General features: G+C 31.8%; 1 protein-coding gene across 1 annotated transcript in view; it reads right to left on the bottom strand.

Moving 5' to 3' along the window:
* Positions 1–543: 543 nt before the first annotated feature.
* LOC118202572 (RWD domain-containing protein 1) overlaps positions 544–25,938 on the bottom strand; it is a 34,461-nt gene continuing 9,066 nt past the window's right edge. The window contains exons 3-7 of the mRNA XM_035374738.2: positions 23,492–23,619; positions 16,638–16,781; positions 7,222–7,348; positions 3,384–3,446; positions 544–845 (exon numbers count right to left, since the gene is read on the bottom strand). Of these exons, the coding sequence (XP_035230629.1) occupies positions 763–845; positions 3,384–3,446; positions 7,222–7,348; positions 16,638–16,781; positions 23,492–23,619 (545 nt within the window). The 3' untranslated portion in view covers positions 544–762. The remainder of the gene's footprint in view (positions 846–3,383; positions 3,447–7,221; positions 7,349–16,637; positions 16,782–23,491; positions 23,620–25,938) is intronic.

The raw sequence follows: 25,938 nt of genomic DNA, 5'->3' as shown, positions 1-25,938 counted from the left end.
AAGTAACAGTTTCAAAGTTCATTGATGACATCACAGATGCTTGAATTGGAGAAATGTTATAATTTGTTGAACAAAGATGATGCATATAAACACATCAACAAACTGCTGGCTAATGAGATGTCTCAATGGACTTTTTTGCAAAGATTAAGTTGCAGTCTGAACAACGAGCTGCTATGCAGGTCTTAGGAATGCCAGACCAGAGTAACACCGTTATTATAGGCACCATATAGCTGCACCCTTAACTTCGCTAGCAGTACTATATCCAACAGGGAGGAAGAAGCACAGCTAATTATACATAAAATAATTCTTGTTTTGTTACTTATATATTTGAAGGCACATTTCAGTATTAAAGCAATAATTTTATAGTTATAAAACTGCTAATAATTGAAAAAATATGATGGTATATACATCCTTACATTTTCATAATCATTCTACATAAGAATACTAATTTATACAGAAAAAAATTTTTCTTTGCAGTTGTCAAATTCAAGCGCATAGAAAGAAATGAGCAAATATTTTCAAGAAAGCACAAAAACCTTCAAAAACTCTGAAACTGCTTCTTTTAACAATCAAACACCATTTCAAAAGATGAGAAAACTGAATAATAATTTTACACAATATTTTCATACATTTTGATAATTTCTTAGTCAAAATGACTTGCATATTATTTCAGATTAGTTTTAAGCAAATTTTCAGCTTGATTATTAAATACAATGACCATATATTCTCTGTGGAGTGCTTTATAATTTAAATCTTGTCTTGCTAGTTAGAAATGTCTTCATCTTGTAATTCCAAGTCATCCAGTTCTTGAAAAAGTGATTCATCAACCTTTACCTCTTCTTCCCCTATAAAAGATTTTAATAAATTTAAAAGTGAAAAAGTTTTTAGAAAAATAAAAAAAGGCAGGAAGCCTGAAAAATTAAGAAAATAAACTTCATTAGATAAAACAGTTTACTGCTTTATGCCCAAATTTTATTGCTTTATGACATTATGAAATCCTCAAATGGCTGACCCATAGGCTTGCTGCTGCTATCAAAATTTCTGATAGCATTCCATGGAAAGTTTTACACTTTGACTTATGATGGAGATATTTACAAAGTGATTGTTGTTCAGGAACTCACTGAATATGATTGTGATAATGAGGCACATTTGCTAAGGATTTCCTGCAAATGGCCGACACAATGATATTATACTGTTCAGTGTTAAAGCACACTTTCATTTACCAGGCTGTGTGAATAAACAAAATATTTGCATCTGAGCACTGACTAATCCTCAAAAATTCCCTAAATGGCCTTTTCATGGAGAAACTGTTAGTGTATAGTTTGCTTTTGTTAATTTGTTTTGGTTGCTTTTGTTAATTTGAGGTGGAGATTTCATAATGGCCTAACCCACTACTTCAACATTCTATGGTATCTGCCTGCTACAAGTCCTGTTATGAGGTACTGTTTTTCAAAATAGCAAGTTCTTCAGATCATTTTCACTTCTAGAACAAAATGGTCCTCCTATCAGGAAATTCAGCATTCCCAGCAAGGTGAAATTCTGTGGTGATGACAGATTCCCCATTCTTGAAATATACTTCTATCATGAATGCACGATAGATAGTGCCTCACAATATGATGATTACTGCATTGGTCAAGCATATGCTACTCAAAACCACAACCAAATTCACCTACATCATTAGCTGTAGAACAAGTAGCAGTAAATCCAAAAATTATTAGTCAGCACATTTGGGAAACAAAATGGGAAAATTTGTACTTTCCAGCTACGAAATAACATTTTGCATACTTATTATCATTCTGAAGCGAAAATCACAATGGGCTTGATGTTTAAAATGTCATTTTTATTTTAAACAGGAACAATTATTCAGAAATACATTTTAGCTTAAAATGGTACAACACTACGGATACTAAACTCAACCCACAATTGCTATATATGCAGTTTACGGTTTGGATGACAGAAGAAACATGACTTTCCTTTGCAGAGCAAGCAGCAAAAGAGCAATAAGTTATAATTACAGTAGTATTTATAAGCTCGGAAAGTATTTGTTTTAATCCTGAGCAGCGATTGGACAAAGTTTTTCGCAGTGCAGAGAAACTGCAGGGAAAGAGGACATAACATGATGCAAAACATATCCTTGAGGAGGGGATATGCTTAATTAAAAGTTATCAATTTCTAGGTCTATTACCAATTGGTTCCAATTAAGTTTGATAGTTTTGTTAGTAATTTTGTTTCATACTTTATATTTTACATATTCATATTTTATTCGACATATTTAATATGTTGTAATTAATATGTAATACATATAAAGAACACATACACACATATATGCACACACACACATATATATACACACAAAGCTCTAAAAAATAGTAAATACAAAGTAAAAAACAGGTCAAAACCTAATCCAACTGCAGGCTGATAGCAGCAAGTGATGGTAATAATGCAGAACAAAAGAAAAAAATGCATTTAAAATTCCTCCCACATTTGATTTGGAATAAACCACATAGAAAATAAATAAATTAATAAAAATTTAGGGGGAAAAAAAAAACAGGAGCACAGTGGCAAACTGTAAGAAATAAGGAGCAAAATATGCCAAAAACAAAAATGAAAATTAAATTTACATCTTTCACTGCCTCACCATCATATTCATAGGTGCATCCATTTATAGATTTTCTAATGAGTTTTTTCAGTTCGTTTTTAATGGAAATGTAAATAATGTACTCATACTTCAAATAACTAAAACCTTGGGAAGAAACAGCCTATCTACAACAAATATATGATTAAAATGTTTTCAGGAGCTGCATAAAATTGCTTCAGACGCTGCTAATTCAAGACTACTGATGTAAAACATTTATTAAGAATTTCATATTTTCTAAAAAAAAAAAGGGTTAAAATTTTACCTTTGTTAAATTTTCATAAGTGACCAACTACTGTCACTACTGACAGGTTAACATAACGTGAGAATTTATGCTTCTGTACACATAATTATGTTGACAGATATGACATATTCAGTTTCAATCCAATGATCTGACTGATCTGTTATATTGCACATCAAAAGTTCTTATATAATTTGGCCAAAATTCTATTCCACTGACTAACTAATAATGCTGAAAATTATGTTGAAATTAATGCTATTGTAAAAACTGCATAGGAAAACCTTCATTATATCACTGCACTTTATGGCATTTAGATTAAAAAACTTATTACTTTTCTTCTGTTGAAACCTCACTTACACTAAAACTTAACTTACACAATATTCATGGGAAGTAATAAACCTGTTCATATTTTATAACTTCATTGCAGAAATCAAAATTGCTTAATTAAACTGTAAACACTTTATGCAAGGAAACACTGTTACTACAGGATAATATATTAATATTCACCTTCTTGTAAGAACTGAAGATCAGAATCTACCAAAGAATGATCTTTCTCAAAAAGTTCCCGACCTAAAAGCCAATAATATACATATATATATAAATGCAATAATAACATAATTATATAAAAGTAACAAGAATTCAAAAAAGAAATAGTAGCATTTATAAAATCTACAATTTATGATTACATTCCCTGATCTATTTTAAAAAATAAATTTAAAAATTATTTTGTTTAATATTATTTACATAGTATTTATTTAACATACATGTTACATAATAAACATACATTTAAAATACATTGTTACATAAATGCCATATAAATAATATATTAAACACAGTAATTTTTATTTTCATTACTAAATAATATAGCCAATTCACATTTGTATGAAACTTTATGGAATGACCTAAAAAAGAGTCTGGACTGAGCTTCCTTAAATTTAATGTTTTTCTTCCGTCAAAGTAGACTTACAGTTGATAAAATCTTCCCTATAAATTCCTTTTGAATACATAAATATGTTAAAGAAAATGTAGAAATTGTTCACTTTTTAATAATTTTAACATGTTTCTTATTTAGGCAAAATAATAAATAAATAAATAAATAAATAAATACAGATTAAAAATTTAAAAAAAAAAAAAGGAAAATCTGAAAGGTTTCAGATCTTAAAATACGTCCAAATGCGCATTTTTTTAACATTTTGTATGTTACCTTTATTTATTAAGTATCATGTTCTTTTATTATTAAATATTACTATGTACTGAATTTATGTTCTTTTATTTATTAAATATCATGTACTGAATTTTATGGTTTAAGTGCAAAGTTTGCACTTTGCACTTAAACCATAAAATTCAGTTCAACAGCAATATAGCAAAATAATTTTAAATTGAGCATATCTTTAGAATTTTCGATAAGCAGTCTCATACACTGGAGATAAAAATGTGTTTTCTGTATAATGTTGCCATTTCTCACTTTGAAATCCTCGAGTTTGTTAATTACTAAATATGAAATTGATAATAAAACAAATTCCAAATTTCAAATTTGGGCTTTCAGATGCCCTTATTCTCAGTAGGACTACGCCATTCAAAATTTGATGGCTCTAGGTATCGTTGTTTTATCACAATGCGAGAAACATACACACATTTATGCAGATTCTTCATTATTTAATTTCTTCAAATATAATACAGGGCGATAATATTTGGTGGAAAAAGTTTGAAAAGTGATACATCTATTTATAGCATTTGGACACAAAATCTCAAAAAGAAAACAATAGTCCTGCAGGGACAAAACCTCTTTAATTAAAAAAAAAGCATTCTGTTGCAGAACAGACAGCTATTCTTGTATTAATACCTTATTTCTGAAAAGCAATGAGGAACATATACAGAGGAAAGTAGCACATGCTTATCAAGATGAATTACTGGTCTACTTAAGACCACAAACACAAAACATTAACACAACACAAAGAAAATATAAAAGCTACAAGAACCAGAACTTCTGGGTAAACAACACATGCAAAGTTGTCATTACTGAGAAACTGATGTGGATATCAGAAGACATGATTCAAATGTGTCTCCAGAACAGTGAACATTTACAGCACTTGATATAAAGGTAAATCATATCTTCCATTATTAACCTCACACTTGCTGTTAAGTATTAGGACAAAAAAATAGCATACTTATTAACGGGAATATCTACTGAAGTACTCTGCACATCCTAATAAGTAAATTATAGTGATAACTTAACTGTTTGCTTATTTAAAACTTTGATGAGATAGCATACCAATATAATTTTTGACTGACTTTTAAGTAAGATTTCATACAGCATCCATTTGATACAATGTTCTTTTTCAGTAGTAATACAATGCAGACACTCAAAAGAACAAGGAAGCGAGGCAATGCTGTGACAGATTTAGGTTTAACCAAGGTGCACCACAAGGAGGCCTGACACGTTAACCCCTCATTGTACATTTATTGCTCTCGTGCTATTTTGTCGGATAGTAAAAAAGCTTTGCAGGCTATCTCAAACAATAAATTTTGCACTTCCAAACGAATGTAGGACAATTCTCAACACAACCGACTAAATTGAGTGGATTCCTGCTAATTGTGGCGTCAAGGGAAATGAAAGAGCGACTTCCTGGCAAAGAAAGGAACAACTATTCTATAAACCACTAATAATGACATTTAATTCTGCAACACTTTTATTAAATTAGAATCTAAGAAGAGGTTTGCCTCCTACCTATCAAATGAAGCTAAGGGAAAGGCCTGGGAGTGTCTCACCAGTTCAAAACCAGTTATTCCAGATTTTGCTCGTCCTCTAGTCATGACATTATTTTGTCTTTTGACTGGGCACAACTGCCTGAATGCTCATCTTTTTAAAAGTCGACTGAAGAACCCTTCAGTCTGTACAACTCTGGACAGTCCATGGATAAGAAAAAAATTGGTGAATGCACTGCACTATTATCTTTTAATTCTATTCTTCCTTTGTATTGGGAAGCAGGATCAAGACTAATGCCTTAGTGGCCAAATGTCTGGCACTTGTATAAATAAATAAATCTTTCTCAATCATTTCTATGGAGTTATTGTATCAGTAGACCAAAAAATCTGCTAACACTTGAAATCTAGAATTATTTTTTTCGGACACAAAAAGCGAAATTCTCAGTTAATATGATAGTCAAGCTATAAAACTCGGAAACTAGAAACTTCTGTTTCAAAGTTAACTTTGATAAACATGGATATAACTTATTACCACATTCAGTTTTATTGAAAGAGAATGTAAGAACACCCCTACCAACGCTGTGATGGTAAAAATCAGGAGCACTATATAAAAAATATATACACATATAAAAATTATTTCTATTATTCTTTTTATTGATATGCATATTCGTGTAGGGGAGGTTTCTGTAGACAAGGGTTTCTAAAATACATTGGTTTCTAAATTATTTTATTATTATTTTATTATTTTTTTATATAAAAAATTAATTTTTTAAAAAAAAGTTTAATTCTTGACTTTACTTGCTTGTTTCTCAAAAGACTTCATTAGTATTTTCCTTTTTGAACTTTAATTCTTAAATGTTAATTTCTAAGGGAACCACTTTATTGAAATTACTTTTGGTTTTGACTTTTACCCTAGCCTGCATGAATGACGAAACACGAATTGAATGATTGGAGAGTTAGGTTTGGAGGCAACTTCCCCTTGATAAGTTTGTCTCCTGCCTACTCAACGGTCATTCACATATGCATTTTTTTTTTTTAAATTTTAATTTAATTTTAATTTATTAAATTAGTAAATTTATTTTCATGGATTGATTTTGCACTTGATTTGCTTATGCTTCTGAATTTAAATGATATTGTAGATTAGTTCGAGTATTAAATCTTTTATATATTTGCATATTTTTTTAAAATTATTTTGGCTTTTTTCCTTTTTATAGGATTTAAATTTGCTTTTTTACTTTTATACGTATTTGTTAAAAATTAAATTTTAATTTGTTTAAATTTACATATATAAAAATTACATTCTTTAATTACATCTGGGTTATATTAATTACATTAACCACTCAGATGGTATAGTGGTTACGGGAGCCTATTGTGGTAGCAAAGGGCCCATGTTTGAATCAAGGAGCTGGCATGGTGGTAACTGTCCATCCGTTTATAAGAGACAATGGTGGCCGCTTATCAGGTGCCTCCACAAGAAAAAGGCCACCTCTTTCTGGCCTTAGGAGTGGCCAATGCTGAATAGGCAAGTGCCCGCCCATTGGATTAAAAATAATTACATAAACGACCCGTTTTCTTTAACAACATTAGTGACATGATTTTCTGAAATTTCAATTAATTTTGCTAAATAAATTACACATACCTGTTAACTTTTTATTAGTCACTTCATCCTTGATCTGTAATTTCTTAAGTTCTGCCATTTCTTGATCAAATTTGGCCTTCCAACTCATGAATGATTCCACTGTTACTCGAACACCTTCAAACCTATTCTACAATCAAATAAATTAAAATAAACAGATATTAACTATATCTACAGACCTTTCTATTCCAACCAACCATTTAAAGATTAACAATTTTTTAATGTACTATTTAAAACAGAAATACAGTAGAATATCTCTTAACCAGCAGCAATGGGTCCTTATCCACTCCGGATACGAGATTTTTCCAGATAATCATGAACACCATATTTTCCGGCGTATAATGTGCATCTACACTCATGGACAAAAAAATTAGCGCACCAAGAAATAATTGCGGGATCTTAATGAAACTTGCAACGAAGGTACATGTTGGGGAGATATGCAAATGCTTAGAAATGCAGCATGATTGCGCATTACGTATAGCTGGTATAGGGCATTGAACGTCGTACTCTGTGAAGTATAAAACAGGTAACCAAAGCTTGTTTGAGTGTGCTGAATCATTTACAAAGGAAGAGCTTAGGTAGACATGATATTACGCCGTGTTCGAAGACAATATGAGCAGTTGTCGCAGTTTGAGAGGGGGAGAATCGTCGGGATGATGGAAGCGGGGTGGTCAGCTAGGCGAGTAGCTCGTCAATTAGGTCGCTCTGATTTGTGTTGTGAGAAGGTGTTGGGACCAGGGATGATGGAAGCTGGGTGGTCAGCTAGGCGAGTAGCTCGTCAATTAGGTCACTCTGATTTGTGTTGTGAGAAGGTGTTGGGACCAGTGAACCCGAGAGATGTCATGTATACGAAGACCAGGCTCAGGATGCCCTTGACAGACCAGTCATCGAGAAGACCGCCACATCGTAAGAAATGCATGCGTACAGCCAACTGCTTCATCGACCGCCATCCAGGCACAGGTAGCACCTTCATTAGGGGTCCCTGTGTCTTCTCGAACCATACGAAAGCGCCTGGCTGAAGGACAGTTGGTATCACGGCGCCCATTACGTGTGCCGCCCTTGATGCCTACTCATCAATGCCTCGGTTTGGAGTGGTGTCGAGCACGAGGAAACTGGACTGCAGCGGAATGGAACCAGGTTGTCTTTAGCAATGAATCCAGATTCAATCTCGGCAGTGATGACAATCATGTTCATGTGTGGAGAGCCCATGGTGAATGCCTCAATCCTGCCTTTGCTGTACAGCAACACATCGCTCCCACAGCTGGTGTGATGGTATGGGGTGCCATTGCTTACAATACACGGTCACCCCTAGTATTGTTCCGTGGCACCATGGCAGCCCAGCGATATGTTCATGAAATCCTGCAACCATATGTGTTGCCACTCATGCAATGCCTCCTAGGAGCCATTTTTCAACAAGACAATTGCTCGGGCTCATACGGCAAGAGTATCACAAGACTGTCTCCGCATTGTTACTACCCTTTCTTGGCCTGCCCGATCCCCAGATTTTTTTCTAATCGAGCATATCGGGATCATTTGGAACGACGAGTTGGGCATCCCGCGAGTTTGAACGAATTAGAGGCAAGGTTACAGCAAATATGGAACGGAATGTCTCAATACATCATACAGAACTTGTATGACTCAATGCCCGATCGCATTGCATCGTGCATTCACGCTAGAGGGGGTCCAATGGAGTATTAACTCCTCCGTTCTTTTGCCTTTTTCTCTGAAATAAATTATCCTTTTTCTTTTTCTTATCATTTACTTATATCAAAGCAGTCATTACGTATGTAAAATTTCGTTTCATTTTGAAGCCTCCTTCTTCGTGTGCTAATTTTTTTGTCCATGAGTGTATAATTTCAAGCTACATTTTTAAAATTTTTAGGTATATTTGCTGTATAATGCACCCCCAATTCTTCATGAAGAAACCTAAAAGATATATGTGCAATGCTCTTATCTTTTGAGATCACTTATTCAAAGAATAGTCCTAACTTTTTGAATAATGGTCTACTGAACAGAGGAGCGATCAGACGAAATGTGGGTTAAATGCTTAATGGAGTAAATATTCCTGCAAAGAGGGTGGATTGTATTTGATGGAGATGTCCAAAAGAATGCTATTGTAGGGTTTTGAGAAAAGGGGGATATAATTAGGAGCAGGAATGTATTTTCAACTTGAATGAATTCGTAGAATTAGGAGTTAAATGTTTTCTCTTTCTGTAGTCATTTGAAGCCGTGATTTTGAATTGAAAATCAAAGCCTTTGGTAAATCCTTTTGTTTTAGTCGAAATACAGTTGATCTAGTGTTCCTTTTAGTAGTAAATATGGCTTTCATGCGAAGAAGCAAACACAGTGCTGGTTTCAAATGTAAAGCCGTTCATTTTGTGAAAGAAAATGGAAATCGTGTTTCAGCAAGGATGATCAATGTTGGTGAAAGCTCTATGTGAGTGGAAGAAAAATGAATCATGATAATTAATATGCCAAAAAAATAAATATGCTATGTGTGAAGGAGTAATGAAATGGCCTTTCCTAGAAGAAAATGTTGCAAACCCAGTCCTAGAAAAGTGTCGGAATGGATTAATTGTAACAAGAAACAGTATATGTTTATTAGCCTTAAAATGGGCCAAAAAGAATGCCGATGAAAGTGAAAACTTTAAAGCAACTTTGAGTTGATGTAGTAGATTTACAACATGAAATAACTTAGTTCTACAAGAAAAAACAAAAGTTTCAAAAAGGCTTCTGGAAGATTTAGATAATAAATTGAATACTTTCTAGAAATATTTTATTGACCTACGAAGGCAAAAAAGTATTTACTGTTGCATATTGAAAATATGGACAAAACTCCAGTAATAACAATTGACATGAAAGCAACAAAAATGGGGTACTATTCGGTTTCGAGGGCCGTGAAAAATCGCCAAACTACTGTTGATGCTAATGCTGCCAAAAATAAATGAGGCAACCCTAATAATTGCAGCAAGAAAGGAAGTACAGTCAAAAGTCGTTAATCCGGACTCGTCAGGACTTCGGCGATTCCGGATTATCGATTTTTCCGGATTATAGATCATCAGTTTAAATCTCGTAAGATGGCATGCAGAAATTCTAAAATTAAAAATATGAAACCGTAATTTATGAAATAAAGAACAATTATGATCTAAAGGGTATCAAAATTTGCAAAAAGAAAAAGCTTAATATTTATTTGTTTACTTTATTAAACATTTCTTTCAATGTAAGTTGTTTAAGTTTTGCTTCGTTTCATGTGATAATACTTTCTCTTTAATTCTATTAAACAGACATAATTTCTTGTTCAGTTACAAAGTTCCGCCGTTCAAGTCCTATAATTGCTGTGTCAAGAACACCGACTAATTTGTCAATCGAAATTTTTTTGTTTTCAATAACCTCTGTCACTTTTCTTCACTATCGGAAGCGAATTATAATGACGAGGAACTTGTTTTAAATCATATCAAAGACGGAGCATATCGAGATGAAATACTACATTTGGTAAGGAATTATAAGCCAAATAAAATAAAAACATCTGTGCTGAAGATAAGGATAGTGCTGACAAATAAACTTCCAATTCATTACGCGCCCGCCGCCGAGCAGCGTGAAATTGATAAACAGATTTCGGATTTCAAAACATACTTTCGCTTTAGATCCTTTACATATTAACAAATATATATCGGAAATTCTATTTGATATAATCGAAAGTTTAAGGTTACTTTTATAAAATTGCTCTTACAGTCTGCAAAAAAATAATAAGCCGGATGCAATTCGAAAATTAAGGAACAACGCAATCATCAACATTAACTGAAACAGATAATTAGATAATTTTAGCTTATACGTCCATTATACATAAAATGCGCACGCGAAAACGTATTCTGCACTTGCGCACACTCATATGCGCAGTCGTAAAAGGTCTTACGCGCACGCGTGAACGCCTCTGCGCATGTGTCAATGCGGCGCATGCGCAGAAAGTTTTTAGTTTTGATGTCCGGATTATAGATCATTCCGAATTATGGGTGTCCGAATTAACGACTCTTGACTGTATAATAGTAAATAACTATCTAAGATTGATGTTTTAATTTAGATGAAAGGTTAATTTCATATAATACTTTTTTATTATTATAATTTATATGAAAAAGGCTAAACATGACTGAATGGAAGCATAAGATATATAACTATTTCAGATCATTATTATAATTTATATAAAAATTGCTAAACATAACTGAATGGAAGCCTGCGTCACTATTTTGCTAACGACTTATCACTAAAGCATAATTTCATCTCGTTGGTTGTTCGAACGTAATTTTCTACAATGAATGATGCCTTTTCTTTGAAAAATATTTTCGGCAAAGTGCAGAATCGCTCACTTATTTGCTTGCCGCTTTTCACAAGGGTAAAAACAATTGGATTTTTGTCATTTTTTTTTTTTTTTTTTTTTTACTTTTTAAGTGAAAATAGGTAGATGTGCACATAGATAAAGGGTGTGCACAGTGCCATTTTTGTGCAATTCTAGAATTTTTTTTAAAGTGAAAATAGGTTGATGTGCACATGGATACCGAGTATGTGCAATTCTTAAAAACGCGTCAAACAGTGGGGGATTCTGCACTTTACCCAAAATTGTATTGCTGACTTTTTGTCATGGGCAATTCCCAAATTGTTAAATCCATAGGATATCAAAAAAAAAAAAAAAAAAAAAAAAAAAAAAAAAAGGATTTAAAAATTAAACTAGTATTTCAATGGTGTCTTAAGAAATATAGAACTATATAAACTTACACAATCTGAAATCAACGTATACGCTAGATTTGGCGTGCTGTTAAATGGGCGCGTTTGCTAGATTTGGCGCTTTTGCGCATACGTTTTCGCTGCAATTTCTTTACGGCCCTCAAAACGGAATAGTACCAAAAATGGTTCGCATCACAAAAGATCTCACTTCACCATAGGGCTTTCTTACTTAGCCAGATGGTTGAAAATTGAAACCCATGGTTATTTTTAAATGAAAGATGATGCTAAAATGTAATTTCCCTAATAGTGTTTTCATTCATGTTTAGGAGAAAGGATGGATGGCCAAAAATGAAGAGAAATTGTGGATAAGAAATGCTTGGCATCTCTTGCCTTAAAGAATCCAGAAAGTCTTTTTGTCTAGGAGATTCTCAGATCTCATTTAACAGGTAATAAGAAGAAATAATTGACATGGCAGTTATTTCAGGTGGATAAGCACCTGGTTCAGCCTTTAAATGCATGTATCAATAAACTATTCAAAGAAAATTTAAAATGAAAGTGGAATATGTGGATGTTAGAAGGTGAAAAATCATTTACAAAATGAGGCCAAATGCATCATGCCAGTTTAGAAATAGTGTGTGAGCAGATAATAAAAGCATGGAATAAAATTAAACCCCAACATAATTCAAAAGTCATTTAAAAAGTGCAGTATATCTAACAATCTAAATGGAATGGAAGATGTTTATCTATTAACAGATCAGAGTAACAGTGATTGTGAGAATGAAACAGAACTTGATAATGAGCCTGAAGATACAACAGAGGATGAAGATGATGAACTTTTCACATTACCCAATAATAAAAATTTTTAAGTTTTAGGTATACCGTTTCTTTTAAATAACCAGCATTTAGGTACATATAGAAATTTAATTATTTTTTTTAATGTTCATTTACTTTCAAATAAATCATTTTTATACCCGGTGTAAAATGCATACCCGTGAATTTCAATCTTATTTTTCTATCGACAGTGCATGTTATACACCAGAATATGCGGTACATATTATTAGAACTTAAACAGTTTATATTTTGTTGTGCCATCAATAGAAACTTTAGCATGCAAAGCCTGTTGACCATACTTTTTAATCTATACATATCAATTACATAAATTACAATTTTACAATTACATAAATAATATTGAAAATGGTACAGATTACTTAAATTTCAAAAGTACACATGATTTTATATTTTTAAAAAAAGTAAAACTAAATAACATTTTAAAATTACCATACATATTATCACATAAGTTTATGAATATCTCAGTGTGATGATATATAACTTTGAATGTCTGCCTGCTTACGAGATAGTCGCTGGAATTTAAAAAAATTCACTGTATATACAAATGAAGCTTCATAACATTATGTATCGATATAGATAAATATTGCTCGGCAAATCTTACAAAAATCTCCTATCATTAAGCAGCTTCCTTCCCCATTACTATCCTCATCCCTGTTCTCATCTTTCTCTTTTAGCAATACATGTCAGATTATTACATGTCCTCTTGAGAGAATGTGATGGGAAAAAATTGTTGATGACAATGATAGTAGCTGATAGTGATGCTTGGTCAACAAAGGCATAGGAGTGGGATGTCTGCTGTGCAGTCCCATATCCAACAGTGTCAGCTAAACTGTGTGTTGAAAAACACTTGCACTGTATTGGGCTGTTAGCAGAGCCACTGTCTGGTGCGATTTTGCCGTACCAAGCAACAGTCTCCCATGCCTTTTTCTTTGAGGACATGTGGACATCCAACACCTTGGCATATACTGCTGGTTTCACCATCATTTATCCACTTTGCATAAATACTAACAATGGCAGATTGTGAACAACCTACCAGTCATGCAATTTTGGACACACTCATTCAGTCTTCGAGCCATTACAATCTGCCCTCTATCAAATTCACTTAGATCAGCAGCCTTTCCTATAACTCAAATAAGTGCAAGAATGATTCCTTACCTTCTCCACTAATAGTTAAATACCACTCCCACTTAATCCCGTTCCAGATGAGTTCATTGAAAAATTGGGAATGGTCATAATGTTTTGGCTCGCCAGTGTATTTTTTCATCTCGTACGCCTATATTTTGGGTTTAAATTTAGATTTTCAGAAGTGCAGTTGTTCTGATATTGCTGATGAAATAGTTCACCTGTTAAAACATATTTTACTGCATACCTCTAAAAATATATTTCAGAAAATCTGAAAATTCAAACTCCATTTCTGTTAGCATTTATGTTTACCAATCCCAGTATTTGCAGCACGACTGGAATACACTCAAGACACCTTTTAATTTAACGTTTACCTATCTTTTGCAACTCAGCCTGGGTGCCTTCTACTGAATATGGTCACAGCAATGAGGATGATTCTATAACCTTAATTATGCCTAAAATTAAAGGATTCATATTATTCATGACCAAACTGAAGAGAAGTTAAAAGTGCAAGAAAAGCAATGCTAATAATTTCTTTCGGTGTGAAGAGGACTGCATCCCATGTGGATAGCTTTCAAAGGAATAAGCCCAGTGATATAATTTATAGCTAGATTTTACTGGTCTGACAAAACTAGATCTTACAATATTTTTAACTTGATGAACCGACTGTTAAAATTGAATTGTAATATTTATTTAGGCAATTTATTTTTATATGATAGCAAATTTTATTACTTATTTAGACAGTGAATGAGCTATAATAATTTTTTATAGTTATTATTGATCGATACATAAACAAACCATGATACCATAATAAGAATGCATTTACATTTTACCAAATATGAAGGGGTCTGTATACTGAGAGCTCAGGCCTCCAAAGACGGACAGCCAACAACGGATCTAAAGAGTTACCTGCTGAGGTAACTTTTCAGTTGTATGAAATGATAGAATTTTACAATAAAAAATCTCACTTGTGCAAGGAAAGGATGTCACTACTTCAGCATGATCAAGCTACAGTACCCAAACAGAATAAGTTTTCAACAGCAAAGAAACTAGCAGTGGTCCTTTATTATCAACTTCAAAAGATTTATTACCCTCAGATTTTATTTTATTTTTTAGTAGTCACTAGATTTTGGCCACCTAAAGCATTTTTAATTATCAAAGATAAACAAATTAAAAGGCACCATTGCGACTCTTAAGTATTTAATCTGAATTATAGAGGCTGATAGGTTCACTTCATTTAAAGTATTTCCAGGAGGCATTCCAATCATCATGCTCCAATATTACTTCGAAAGGAAAGATCTAATTTAAGTCCCCCTTTTTTGTAAAAAAGTTTTAAATCAATGCATTACTTTAAAAATTGAGTGAAACTGAAAAATATATTTTTGCCAGTTGAAATTAAATTTACAAATCTCTTTATTTAATAATCCCATCTTGTATACAAGGGCCATGTAGTTTTGTGAGATACACATAGGTTTTTAAAGTTAAAATTTTTGGAGTATTCAAAGCAGCCTCCTCCAGCATCAATGCACTTCTGTAAACGAATTTTCCAAGCATTAAATGCCTCAAACCATTTATTTATTGGAATCGATTAAAAAATGCATTTATAGCCTTATCAATCTCATCCTGGGAATGAAAATGGCATCCACATGTTCTTTTTTAAATTAAAAAATAGCCGAAAGTCATACATAACTAGATCCGGTGAATAGGGTGGATGTTCTATCACTTTGATGTGTTTTTGTTCAAGAAATTCAACTGCCAATCTTGCTGAATAAAAAGATGCATACTTAGTGGTGTAAGAGTTAGCTGCGACTGTCTTCTGTCCTTCCAGCTTGATGGTTTTGATCAGTTCTGTTCTTCTGAAAAAATGCCATCCACATCTTTTTTCATGGCACATTGTCTTTTCACCTTTAAAGGCATGGGATCATCTTACAAAGACCCATATTTACTTTTTTGATGTGTTGGAACATAAAAATATGTATATTCGTTTCATCACCCATTACGATTTTAGAAATAATAAGGTGGCCACCATCTTTAAGTAATTCAAGGGTTTTTTACTGATTCTGAAATGCTCCTCTTTTTAGTGCTCAGTTAGATTATGGGGAAACCAACAAAAAACTAGATTTTCATATGTAATTCTTCATAATTTTATGCATATTTCCAATGTTAAGTACCTTTTGTATCATTTGGTAGGAGCAGCGATTACCATCAATTAGCATTTCCCATATGGCAGACATATTACTTGGGATTATTGCTGACAATGGCTCCCCTATATGTTCTTCATCCCGAACAGAGTTGTAACCTCTGTGAAATTCTGTAAGCCATCTGAATACAACAGCAGGAAATGGACATTCATTTCTAAATGCTAACTGTAGACATTGAATACATTTTTTTTGATTTAATTCCACTTTAAAACAATAGAAAATCATATGACGATAATGTTCTCACATCAACTCCATTTTCCCTTTTGCCTAAAATTTATTCTATGTAAAACTACTAGCAACTGTCTAATGAAAATTGTCTGCTAGGCTAAAATAGTTCATATTTTCAAGTCTAACCATTATTTTTTTTTTCTGCCACTTATCACCTGCATGTACCTGAAAAATTTTAGAGTGACCTCCACACAATTTAAAAGAATATTCTTTCCTTTTCATTAAACATGATTTAACATTTAGGGAAAACAATATCTTAGAAAGGTGGTTATATGTACTTATGAAAAGATGCTTGACACTTACCCTTTCTTCTTCTTCGAGCTTTTTTATCCTTAACTCTTCTTCCTCTTTTCTTTGCAATATACCATCTTGTAATCTTTTATTCAACCATTCTGAGGCTTCTGAGACTAAAGTAAACACCACGACCATGCCTATATTTTCCTCTACCTGCATATGAAATTTTTACATTTAGAATTTAAAAATGGTTTTATTTAAAATACTTATGAAAAATAATAATGAGTATATGCTGTGATTTATCTAACTCAACTAATATGCAGCCATTTTTGAATAACGTGTTTTTCATAACATACACAGTTAAACCCATTTTGCATAAATAAGCTTTCAATTTTAGTCTTTAACATTTCTTTTTATGAAAGAAATAATATGCATTTGAAATTTAAATTAAAACTTACATACCATGATGACTACCTTGGCAACATTTGCCGATAAAAATCTTCACTGGCGTTTTTTGGTTTATGTTTATAAATTCCTTTAAAAATAAAAGACCTAATTATAAAGGAACAAAAACGTAAAAACCAAAAATCCAGAATATATATATATATATATATATGTAAAATATAAAAAAACACGATGGCTTTGCTTTATGCGAACAAGAAACCTCTAATTAACTTTCCACAATTTCAGGATCTTCACCTTAGACCAGTCAGTACAAGAAAATTCCAGCCTATTATGTAACTGCTTCTATAAATAAAGAACTCGCTCCATTTTGCGTCAGAGATTGCTCCCTTTGCTGCTAAGACCTGTGCCGCTGCTCTTCTGCCTTTTCCTTGTTAGAATACTATGATGCAGTGAATTTAATTTTATTTAGTAAAGAGTGATAATATGCTTTTTAATTGAATAACGATGTGGAATCAAAACAATTAACTTCTGTATCATCATTTTATTGCCAAGCTTAATTCATATGCCCGACTGCCGAAATATTGCATACACATATTATAAATAAACGTACATATATATGTATATATACATATTATAAATAAACGTATATATATATATATACACACACACCTCCAAATCCTTCATGCATATAATTATTCCAATCAATAACAGTCTTATCGGATAAATCCAACTGATGTTTGCACTATTTAATGGACAACTGCTCATATTAACTCTTAAATATTAACTCTCAAATTAACTCATATTAACTCTCAAACTTAAATAAATCTTAAAGCTTTTAAAAATTCAATACGACTGTTTTTAAACCATGTACCAGTTCAGACACCAGACTTTTATTGACAATTTTTGACATTGTATCTCCAATAAAATCCTGAATTATAAAACTTCATATCATGGCCGTTTTTACAAACACGTTCTTTGGGTAAAATTCCAGCCTCTCTGAAAAATTCTATCACTTCTTCATTTTAATGAAGTTGGAAAATGTTGATATCCATTGGGAAAAAAATAATCACAAAAAGTTTCCCATGTTTAACCTAAATTTAACAATCCGCGTAGATGTAGCAAAAAAAGGTGTTGTAATAGCAAGTGTGGAATAATACTCTTTATTTTAGTGCCCTCTACAACCTATGTTAGGGCTAACCTGTATAACCTACAAGGGTCGCCAGTTTTGGCGAGATATCTAGGTAGTCATCATAGTATGCAAGTACCTAATTTTTTTTTATTAGTATAATCCTTTTTTAACCATCACAACAATATATTGAATTAATGTATGAATAATTAATAGGAAATAAAACTTATCCCCCCCAAAAAAAACCTAACAATACAAAATAACCATTAAGTTGCAATATTATAAAGCACCTTCCTGTAGTTTGTTGAACAAATTTCTCAACATAGTGAAGAAAAACTCCCTTAAAATACAGGGCAGAAAGTTTTTTACAAATTTTAAAGATTCCTTTTGCTGAATTAACCATTCTACTAAAAGCAACGCTCATGACAGGGATGGCCATAGCATGGCTCTCGCAGGCGATTGCTGTGGCTCTTATGGAAATAAAATAGATGTTTGAAATATAGTAAATCAAAATTACTTAATGTCCAAAAGAAATTATTTAATTAATTTCATTTCTTTTCACAAAATTACTGGTAAACTCAAAATATCCAATGTTCAAACACAATTATTTTACTTCATTTCCCGTTAGTTAACAAATTCTTAATAATGTTATTCAAAAACATAAAAGCTATAAAAATAAAAATATTGTACTGATTCATTCAAATGATTTTGCAAAAAAATCTTTAGAAGTTGGATTTGCTTGCAGTTGCTTCACAGGAAGGGTCTGCCAAATTTTTAATCATTAATAGCATTAGAAACTAAATTGGGGTGGTCTGTGTGGATAACAGATATATGGCTTACTTGCTCCTAAACGAGCATGCAAGGGAATTATGAGATAATTTTGAGGTAGCAGAGAAATTATTTAAATTGCTGTATTGCAGATTTAAAAGGAATCTGAAGTTTCATTAGCATTACAAATCTATGATAGATCGATATCCACAAGTATCCACATAGAAGTATTGGAATACTTAAAAACTGAAAAAGAATACTTTTTACCCTATCAAGCTGTAATTAGAGAAAACAAATACACAGCAAAACTGCATTGTCTTCACTGTATGATCACATGCTGAAGGCAAACTGTCACTAAATGATTGTCTACAATCAGATGTTTCTTTATATTTGAAACCTCTTTCACTACTTTTCAAATACTTTAAATATGGACTTGCGGCTTTTGAAAAATCTAGTTGTGTCTCTCAAACTTTCCTGAATTCCAGCATGCCACTTTTACTGACATGAAATCTGGCCACCCCTGATGTATGGCCTCTCTCTATCAACAGTTCCCTGACATGACAAAAGACAGGCACATATTCCACATTCATAAATCAAAGGTTGAGGATTGGGTTTGTGTAAGCTACTGCAGTTCAATATTTCAATGAATTACTCGATATTAAAATAACTAAAAGTGAACCCTTAAATGTTATCAATACGGATTATATCAAGAATTTTGCACATATAATAAATGGAACAGATAAGAGGTAAGCCAAAATACACCCGATTTTGTACTGCTACATTTAGTTGTTTCAAAATCTACTTACAAACAATTTGTTGTCAGCAGAGTATTAAGAAAAGAGATATAATGAATTTAAGAGAGATAAATTAAATACAGTTGCCACTTAAGATAACAGTTATTTCATTTGCTTCTTATTTCAACACTCTGTAATGTAAACGTGAAAAAAAAAAAAAAAAAAAAAAAAGATTTCTATTTGAGAGTAAATTGATAACAAAGATTCAAAGAGAGCATTTTAAAAACTCTTTGCAAATTCAAAGGAAAAATTGCATGTGAAAGAAGCAATAAGCATAAGAACAAACAAAAAAAAAAAAAACTTTTACAAAAATAAAAGTGTGAAAAAGAGGTTGTGCCATCTACTATAAAACTGATTAACTAACAATATTCGGTAGTTTGCCAGTTGGAACAAAGCTATATTTTTAAGCTCCTCACTGGATTTTTTTAAATCATTAATAAATAAAAATGAATCCTTTTATGAATAAAATTTACAAAAAAGAATACAGCAGCTTAAATATTTATTATTCCAATTTTTAGTTTTGCTCATAGCTATCAAAATATCTTAGGGGGGATGGACTTTATTTTAAAAACAATTCCATTAAAAACCCAATGAAAGTGAAACAAAACAGCTTCCTGAATTTTTATTATGTACAGAAAAAGAAAATATTTACTAATTGAACACAACTATCTTATTCTGCAAAAAAAAAAAAAAAAAAAAAAGGGGGGGGGAGAAAAAATACAGAGAGAAAGAATAAGAAACTTGATGGATACAACTTGCTTAAGCAAAACACACAGAAGTTTGGAAAGCAATTATCATGAATAAATATCCTTAAAGAATAAAAACAAAAACTATCAAACTTAATAATCTTCCCCTCGAAGACAAAGATTTCAGATAAAGATGTTATCTTTGTTTAAAATTTTACATAGGCAATGTCCATTTGATTGTTCTGCATTCCTGAATAATATTTTGTAAAATATACAATAATTAGGTTAGCCTACAGTTAATGCTAAAAGCTACAAAAAACATGATAATTACTAAAGACTAAATTTACAGACCTTTTTCTATTAGCAGTAATTCAGTAAAATTTTCAATTAACACGAGTTAACTGGTAATGTCTTTACTTTTTATCTTAATTTCTTGAAGATATGAGAGTTAACAACTTAACACTAAGTCTGTTTCATCTTCCTTTCCATTCAACCTATGGTATCCAATTTTGCCCATGTGCTGATAGTCGAAGATCTGTTGAGATTTTGATAGAAGAATATAACTTTTCAAATTGTATATTGTTAAGCAACTCTGACTTCTGAGGCCGGGAAAAGAGTATACTGTTAGTCACCAATAAATGACTTGGTGCAAATGAAAAGTGCACCATCAGTCTCCGGTGACTAATGTAGTCTGAATGGGAAGTATGCTGTGGTTCAACAGTGACTGACACAGTCCGAACAGTCACTGCTAACTGGCATAGTGCTTCACATGTTAAATAACGCAAAAAAACATATTTTTCTGAATTTATGAAAAACTGCATAAATTGCACAAATTTGAATTGCAATCCAGACATAGTAAACAAAATGATATAACATAAATAATTTAAAAACTATTTACGATATCATAACAATCTATTAAATACAATACATCTAAGGATTAACCCCTTAACTGCCGTGGTAAACATACATGATTCACTCCCCAGTGCTACTGTTTTTTACATAGGCGTGCATAGTTATGCGATGTATAGGGGAAAAATAAGTGCAAGTTTTGCTAATTAAAACCTGTTTACTTTCACAAAATAAAGAATAAAAGAAAAAATATAAATATAAAATTTAATGTTTAGAGTAAAAGTATGATAAAAAAGATCCCTAAAAATGGAGTTTCGATCAATTTATTTTTAAACCAATAAAGAGTAATATCAGGTTTCATTGATATACCTTGTAAAATCAGTATACTTAAATGGAAAGTGAAGAGGCGGTATAGGCAAGTTTTTCATATCAAGTCGTACCCAATGTCAAGCCTATTTCGGAGAATAGTCGCAATCCTCTTCATCTGACACAATATCATATTTTGCGGTGTCTGATCCTGAAGATGATGGAAAGTAATCATCTATTTCACTGTCATACATATTCATAAAAAAAAAAGCATCTACTACAAACAGTAAACGAAAACGGAAGACACACAATAAAAAAAATGCATTGTTCTCAAACAGAAACATGACCAATAACTCATTCATTACTTTCACCGATTCAGAAACATCTCCCTCTCCAGGTCAACCTCCCTTCTTTGAACTCGTATACCCCTTTGCAAACTCTATCAAGGTCATTGTGGCATTGCATTCCAAAGCTTTGCGAATAATTTTACTGGTAGCAGCACAAAACAAATGATAGCATTTCGGCAGGGCGTTTATACACGCCCACGGCAGTTAAGGGGTTAATATAAAGCACAACATGGCAAATATTTACTTAATATAACAAATGTACAACAGCTTTGATTTCAGTTACATCAGTTGAATGAGGCTTACAAATTTTTTAATTTCATTATCTATATTATTAGAAAACCAAACAACTTGAGCAAAATAGAATTCTCAAAAAAGCATTTCCAGGTTTCCGTGCTAAACAAATTTTTCCTGGCACTTCAATCATCTATTGTTGAAGAATAATCATATTTTATTTATTCCTTTTGGATCTTTTTTTAACACTCTTCTTCCATCTAGAGAAATAAAAATTTCATACTCAGCATTCTAAAAAGAAGCAAAGAATTTCTACTTAAAGCTATCTTCATCGATTTTGAATGTGAGCCACATAATCTTTCTTCTGCAGTGACTTCCATCAGTGTCACTTTGAGAACTTAAACCATTATCTCTATGGTCATAATTTAAAAGCATTTAGTGTATTTCAGCTAAATCACAGGTATTTTTTAAATCAAATTTTCATTTTTATGCTTGTATGTGAGTAGGTATAATACATCTAACAGCTACACTGTGCCCACCTGTATATGTTGCAATGGAACAGCAAGAAATATTATTTGAAAGCACTCAAGCAAAATTCATAATTTTCAAAAAATAGCAGAAACTTATGCAAGTATATCTCATAACAGTAGGAAAATGTATTCATATTATAGACAGCAATCTGTTCTTTCAAATATTATAAACTCTCACAATGTTAAACAGATGTCATTATAACTTTCTTCCTCAAATGGTTGCTGGACAGCTCAATACATTATACTGTATAGCACATTTACAAAGTATTTTGTATCTCAAGCATTCAAGAAAGTTAGGAATTCTGAGACTTTCAACTTAGTCATCTACAGATTATGGCACAATGATAAAATTCTATACATTTTACTACCAGTTAGAATTTAAAGAGATAAAAGAATTATAAAAAAAAAAAAAAAAAAAAAAAAAAAGATTTTCATCAAAGTACTACAAATTCTTGATTAAAATCAAACATGCATATGTAGTTAAGAGTCAACATATTCTAATACATTTCATCATATTATGGTTTTTTCCCCCTTGACACTCTATACACACTTTATCATGTGACAACCTTCTCCTCCTTGCCTCCTTATTAACAATGAAGCAGAAAAATATTCAGTTTCAAAGCTTTTTGAAGTTTGAAGGTCAGAGAAATATATAGGGTTTGAAGGTTAAATACTGGTTTATATATAGAAAAATTAACACTAAATATGACATGTTCTAAAACAAAAATTGTCACTAAAATTTATTATACTATCCCCCCCCCTCTTTTGTGTATACTGAAATACAAATGAGAGCAGAAAATAATAAAGAAAGTGGTAACAAATATATAATTATACAAATGACAAGTAAAACACAATCAAAATGATGAAAAAACATATATTACTTTGCCTTCCAAAAATGAGAGAAGATCAGTGCTATCTTCATCTGATAAATTTTCAGAATCTGCAACTTCAATCAATGGTGCTTCATCCGGATAAGAAGGAACATAAGAAAACTTTAAAGAAACAGCCACTGAAAAATAAGAAATAAAACTACTGAATTTCTTAAGTGTAAGAATATAATCTGTTTTACTTCTTAAGCAATAAAATTGTAATATTAAATTGGAAGAGAAACAAGCTAATGTAGAATTTTAGTTTGATTTTGAATTAACCCTCTGAGCAGCACGGGTTTTTGGATCTGTCATGAAGACCTGTATTCAAAGACACTTTATTAGCTAAATTTGTATATTTATTTACTTAAATAAAATACTCTTTAAAGACTCTATCTTCATAAACTTACATTTATTAAGATGATATTTATATTATTAAAGAAAGTAAGAAAGCAATATATCATAAATTATAAGCAATATAATATATAACAAATGACAAAAAATCTCATGACCAGATAAAAGCCGGTCATAACGCTGAGAGGGTTAAACTCCATTAGTTTTGAGGACGATAAACACATGTCCCTCTTCTCCAGTAGCAAAAGTAATTTTTTTTCAAAAGATAGAAAGAAAGCAAACATTTTATAATGAAAGTGATGGACCAAAGTGAAAGGAAAACACAGTGCCATCTGTCAATATATATATATATATATAAACTTAAGATGTTAATATTAATATATATATATATATATATATATATATAACTTAAGATGTTAATAATTTGAACACATTAAGGAAAAGTTTTGGTAATTATACAGTATGCAAGCTATAACTTTTAATTAAGTATTTATTTATTAGATGGCGACACTAAAACACTATTTTTTAATTCAAACTTGCAGCAAAATGGTTGTAAAAAATAATTAGAACAGCAACTAATTTTAGTCTCATCATCGAAGAAATAAATAAATAACTAAAAGCAGTAGATCACATACTATACGATTATCAAACTTCTTCAAAAATTGGTTTTGGCATAAAATGATTGCCCTTCTCCCATCATTTACACTCCCCCCCCTTCCTGAAGAAGAATTTTTCAAGGGTGGTTTACAAAATTGACAAGAGTTTACTTAATGCTAAATAAAAGTTGTATTTCTGCTTAGTTTTTTTTAATACAATATTAGCCTCAATGAAAATATTTATTCCTCAAATTCAGTTTTTGAAAACTAAACACTTCTTATGCATAGGATGAAAAACCTAAAATAACATATAACAATTTATCCCTTAGATCTTAGTTTTGAAATTATATAAATACATTTACACAGTTTTACTTCAAGAAATAATATTGGTTCAATGATGAAATCAACAGAAGAACCTATAGTTATGAATGCTCACAGAAACAATACTACATGGAAAACTGCTGGCAGGTCTACTGAACTCAGCAAACCAAATTTACATTAGTTGTGGCCAAATTTACGTCAGTTGGAACTGCATGTTAGAATTCACAAACTTCAAAAGGCAAAACTGTTTTTATCATTTTAACAGCAGCAAACCAGATTCGGGGAGGGGGAGGAATTGTAAATCAATTCCCAAAGTTTTTACATTTCTTAATAAAAATAGGTCTCTATTAAGCAAAAATAAACAATTCTAACTGCTATGTCCTTACAATATGCATATTCATTTCTTTATGATGATAATTATTTCTAACAGCTTTTACTATGATTAAACTTAAATACAGTCAAAAGTCTTTAATCTGGGTGTCCATAATTCGGAATGATCTATAACCTGGACCTCAAAGCTACAAACTTTCTGCGCATGCGTCGATGTGCGCAAGACCTTTACGGCTGCGAATTTGCGCGTGCGCAAAATACGTTTACGAATATGCGTTTAATGTGACAGTATAAGATAAGCTAAAATTATCCAATTATCTATTTCAGTTAATGTTGCAGATTGCGTTGTTCCTTAATCTTCAAATTGGATCCGGCTTATTATTTTTTGATACTGTTAGAGCAATTTTATAAAAGTAAGCTTGAACTTTGGATTACATCAAAAAGAATTTCCACTTCTGGAGCTACCAAAGGATGTACAAAGCGAAAGCATGTTTCGATGTCCATCAAACAAAAAGTGGAATTGCTGCAAAAAATGGATAAAGGCATATCCTTTGATTCTCTAATCATTCCGAAATACGTTTATCAATTTCACGCTGCTCTGCGGGGGGTGGGGGGACAATGCGGCGCGCAATGAACTGGAAGTTGATCTGTCAGTACTACCCTTATCTTCAGGGCAGATGTCTTTATTTTATTCGGCTTATAATTCCTTACTAAATGTAGTATTTCATCTCGATGTACTCTGTCTTTGATATGATATAAATCAAATTCCTCGTCATTATAAATATCACGAATACACATCAAATAGTTTTCTGGTTGCAATTTTCCAATTTCGACTATGCGTAATGTATGCTTTATGCATGC

Source organism: Stegodyphus dumicola, chromosome 11 (assembly GCF_044657685.1).
Source record: "Stegodyphus dumicola isolate Sdum_Otavi_A_Nest chromosome 11, ASM4465768v1".
NCBI classification, from domain to species: domain Eukaryota; kingdom Metazoa; phylum Arthropoda; class Arachnida; order Araneae; family Eresidae; genus Stegodyphus; species Stegodyphus dumicola.
This window is presented reverse-complemented; position numbering and strand designations above follow the sequence as displayed.